The 4,985-nt window shown below is 36.4% G+C and overlaps 1 protein-coding gene across 1 annotated transcript in view; it reads right to left on the bottom strand.

The window, feature by feature from the left end:
- The window catches only part of LOC111089773, a gene marked incomplete at its 5' end in the record, with an annotated part of 11,241 nt that overhangs the window by 4,604 nt on the left and 1,652 nt on the right, over positions 1-4,985 (bottom strand). The window contains 2 exons of the mRNA XM_022402828.1: positions 3,446-3,653; positions 4,646-4,759. Of these exons, the coding sequence (XP_022258536.1) occupies positions 3,446-3,653; positions 4,646-4,759 (322 nt within the window). The remainder of the gene's footprint in view (positions 1-3,445; positions 3,654-4,645; positions 4,760-4,985) is intronic.

The following is a 4,985-nucleotide window of genomic DNA, read 5'->3' as shown; positions in this document are numbered from 1 at the left end:
TATATAGATAATTTTGATTTGGAAGTATCTCACACCATCTGATCCCGCTGCAGAATCTCTCTTTATTGTTTTAAGAATTCTCTCCAATCCATCCAATGTCGCTGGTATTTTTGACCATGGGTCAGTTCCTTGTGTTCAGTTCTGTGATTCAATTAGTGCCATGTTGGTCTAAAGGAGGTATGTCTGTTTTCTTATATCTGGGTATTATACCTCTGATAGAAGGTGTTATCTTTTTTTCCACCAATTCTTAGATATTCAGCATTTGGTTCTGTGATCTCCTGTGGCCAAACCATCCATTCACTTTATACTCTTTTCATAATTTTTCTCCAGTTTCCAAAATTGGTTTGGTATACCGGGGTCTGCTGAATTAGACATTGTCCATATTCCTTGCCTACTTTATCTACTTTTTGTTGAGATAGCTTTATTGAATTCTGTTCTTTTCTGCTTGACCTCGCCTTCTCTGTTATTACACCTTTTAACTTTAGTGAATGCTTTACTTACCTCAATCATGCATTTCCGGATTTGCTTCACTTCCTCGTATTTCAGTTGATTATATAATGAATACCACATATACTTTCCCGACTCATTTGTTCTTTTTCTCACCACCTTCCTACATTTACTGGAACCCCTTCTGTACTGGAAGATCTTATCTGAGTGAGTTTCTGAGATGACTCTTTCCTAGTTATATGCATGAGCGTGGAATTGTGGTCATTGCCCATTAAAGTCAGTAGCTTCCATATCAACTCCATGGATACAGCAGATATAATAAGGGTGAAGTCTGTGGTTGAGTCAGAATTTTCGTCTCTCTCTCTTTTTTCAATTTTTGTAGAAGCAGTTTTATTAGCTAGAATATTATTCTATGTGATTTGCCACCTCCAATGACATTTCATTCACAGCTTAGTTCTATCGGCTAGATAGGATTCTGGGCATTGAGGCTACTTCTAATGATAATTCTTTTGACCATATTCACGATATGACACAGGAAACTAGCTCATTTTTTCCCTTTGTCATAGAAGATATACAAACTCACCAGGATGTATTCCTTGCCAGCGATCTTCAGGATGACTGTCAATCTCTCTGCAACATCTAGTGTTGACATCTACAAGGATGAGAATCCTTTTGTGTGTGTGTGTGTGTTTCACGTCACTAACGATGGTTTAAAAAGCTCTTTGACGTTTCTGGCATATCATGGTTTCTCTCGTAGCTTTGTTTCTTGAAACACTGTGACATTTTTTTCTCAACCATTACCTTTCCAATGGTTGTTCTTTTCTGTTTTATGACTAAAGAAATTTCAAGATATTATGCGAACACGTTTTGTGTTCATTCTTTGTATTTTACTTATCTTATGGTCTTTCCTTCCTCTTCTTCTTCTTGCCGCTCTTCTGAGTATGTGACTTGAGGCACATTTCTCATTACACATCCAAGTTGTGTGACTTGAGGCACATTTCTCATTACACATCCAAGTTGTGTGACTTGAGGCAAAGTTCATCATTACACGTCCAAGTTGTGTGACTTGAGGCACATTTCATCATTACAAATCCAAGTTGTGTGACTTGAGACAAATTTCATCATTACACATCCAAGTTGTGTGACTTGAGGCACATTTCATCATTACACGTCCAAGTTGTGTGACTTGAGACACATTTCATCATTACACGTCCAAGTTGTGTGACTTGAGACACATTTCATCATTACACGTCCAAGTTGTGTGACTTGAGGCACATTTCATCATTACACGTCCAAGTTGTGTGACTTGAGACACATTTCATCATTACACATTCAAGTTGTGTGAGTTCATAATTTAATGTCCTCATTGCTGCTGATGTCTCTGTCAAAAGATAGAATAGACAGGGTATGAAATGTATTATCCTGAGACTGCCAGGGTTGGGGTGGACAGTACCTCCCATTGGAGTCAATATTCATCCCACTGTTGTTACATACTCCTAGCCTCTACTGTGAGGGCCATTAAGTTGGAGTTACAAATAGGTTACACGCAGAGCAGCACTGTTTCTCTCTGCCTAGAACCGTGGACAGTTCATACCTATGGAAGTTTTCCTGTTAGCTCTCTACCTTAGATGTAAAACCTATTATGCCATAGTTAAGAGTCAAATGCAACTTAACATGTATAGAGAGAGTATAAACATGATACGTATATATATATTATTTTATTAATTTATTAATAATCATTTTTTTTCTCTTCATTACTTCCTCCCTCTACTATTTTATTCCTGAAATACTCAGTGTAAGTTAGAATAAAAATGGCTTTAATTAATAATACTAATAATAAAAAATGGCAAACAAATCTAGGCCTAGTAGGTAGTTAACCAAACTGAACAAATCTAGGCCTAGTAGGTAGTTACCCAAACTGAAAAAATCTAGGCCTAGTAGGTAGTTACCCAAACTGAACAAATCTAGGCCTAGTAGGTAGTTACACAAACTGAAAAAATCTAAGCCTAGTAGGTAGTTACCCAAACTGAAAAAACCTAGGCCTAGTAGGTAGTTACCCAAACTGAACAAATCTAGGCCTAGTAGGTAGTTACCCAAACTGAACAAATCTAGGCCTAGTAGGTAGTTACCCAAACTGAAAAAATCTAGGCCTAGTAGGTAGTTACTCAAACTGAACAAATCTAGGCCTAGTAGGCAGTTACACAAACTGAAAAAATCTAGGCCTAGTAGGTAGTTACCCAAACTGAGCAAATATAGGCCTAGTAAGTAGTTAACCAAACTGAACAAATCTAGGCCTAGTAGGTAGTTACCCAAACTGAACAAATCTAGGCCTAGTAGGTAGTTACCCAAACTGAGTAAATTAGTCTAATATAATTTAATATGAGTTTACATTTTCTAAAAATAAAATAATACACTCAACAGCTGTCCGCAAAGTTTTATTATTTAATATGAGTTTGTTTTGACACTAAAGGTAAACATTTTCTTCTCAGTAAACGGGCCTAATACTGTTCTACTATCGAATAATACTAATAGTAATAGCGTTTTTCCAAATAATTTGAAATATATATTAATTCAATATATTTTAATTTATTTTATTTTTTTCAATGAAGACAGCGAAGTTAGGTATTTAGGGCCTAACTCTGTTGTAATGTTGAATAATAGTGACAGCGTCTATCCTCGTACTTCTCCTAATTTACTATCTAACGTATCAACTCGACATTATAGCAACAGCCCAAACAAACGTAAGCCTAGTTTAATCTTAACGGTTATTTAATATGAGATTGCACACTCTAAGTACATTGACTCAAATTAAATATTGTATTATTAAAATAGCCTGAAATTAATCAAATTATCAATAAGAAATTACGAAGACTATTAATTGGGCTACAATTAAACAAAATTCTAAAAAACTTAACTTTCCCTTGTCTTCTTTCTCTCTCTCTCTTTCCAGCGCCCCCTTCAGATTGAAAATATCAATATCTATATTCACGTAACTCACCACTGGGTGACGGTATATATGTGGAAAAGTTCGAATGGAGTGTTGGTTTCCATGGTGACACACCATGCAGTGATCGCCTGGAGTTTTCTATGGTCTTCATAAACAAATTTATTACCACTGACTTCCAGGTTCTCCCAACGACCTTGGAACCAAGAAGGAAATTCACACATGGTGGTGAGGACTGGAGCAGGAAGACTCCGAGATGGAACTGGAGAAAAAAACAACAACAACGTATTATAAACTGCATTGTGATTTACCAACGAATAGTGGGATTGACCGTCACATTATAACGCCCCCCACGGCTAGAAGGCCGAGCATGTTTGGTGGGACGGGGATTCGAACCCGCGACCCAACAGATTACGAGTCGAGCGCCCTGACCACCTGGCCTTGCCGGGCCCAAAAAATATTTCGGGGTTAATCACTTTTAATTATTTAATCTACAACTTTCGAAAATATTCATTATCTAATTTTCGTAGTGCAAGTTGGTGTATAAGAGACATTTTATACACTAATTTACTTAAAAACGAACCCCCCTCTAGATATGCACGTTATAGATTCGATTAGAATTCATTATTTAAACCATTTGAAGCTTTGTACTGTCATTTACGGTGCGTGTTTTAGTGGAACGCTCCCGAAGACGCTGTAAAGAGAAACGTTGAGTGTCCAATTAAAGAAACATAAATTCTGGTGTTTTAAATAGGTTTCCTTTTCGAGACATTTGAATGGCATTATAAACTGTAAAACAAAATAAGGAACAAAGACGACGACTGCGTGGAATCATGGGTTTCCCCATGGCTCAGCGGTAAGCTTGAAGGATTAGAACGTTAAAATCCGGAGTTCGATTCCTCGTGGTAGACACGGCGAACGCAACTTTGCACTTAACAACAAAGGAATTACGGACATGTTTATCGAACGACGCCACCTGTCGTTATTTAAATGAACTTTTGTAACTTTTATGTCGAGAGAAATTTTGACTTTCCTTTGTTTAAGTTTCAATGTCGTTATATACATATAAATAAATAAATAAATAAACATATCTAATGTTATGAAACACATTAATTGTTCATAGGCGATTAAAATCAGCACTATAAACCAATAATGAACTTAATATAAACCGGAAACATTATAATACAACTGAAACTCAAAATTATGCCTCCGTTACCATTACACATTAAATTCTACATTAAAGCTATTTCTAACCCTTAAGGGTAACTGCCTTCCCACAACTGGCTGCAGATAGCGAAAAACAGTTGGAGTTTAGTCGTTGTGGATTCAAGAACTCAACTCCTAACCCGTAACTGATTCTCCTTGTTGCTGACGAATTTTACGTCAGCGTCTAGCTTTTCTCTTGTACATGTAATATCCCCAACGCATTCTGGTGCTATGGCCACAGACATTATTCATTATGACTTAAGAATGACAACGAGTACTGGTAACGGAGGCATAATTTTGAATTTCAAATTTATTTCACAGTTTCTGGTTTATATATAAACATTTATATAAACAATGAGGTAAGACGTTAAAATCATAAATAATATTC

The sequence above is a fragment of the Limulus polyphemus genome, unplaced genomic scaffold (assembly GCF_000517525.1).
Source record: "Limulus polyphemus unplaced genomic scaffold, Limulus_polyphemus-2.1.2 Scaffold7311, whole genome shotgun sequence".
In the NCBI taxonomy this organism is placed as follows: domain Eukaryota; kingdom Metazoa; phylum Arthropoda; class Merostomata; order Xiphosura; family Limulidae; genus Limulus; species Limulus polyphemus.
This window is presented reverse-complemented; position numbering and strand designations above follow the sequence as displayed.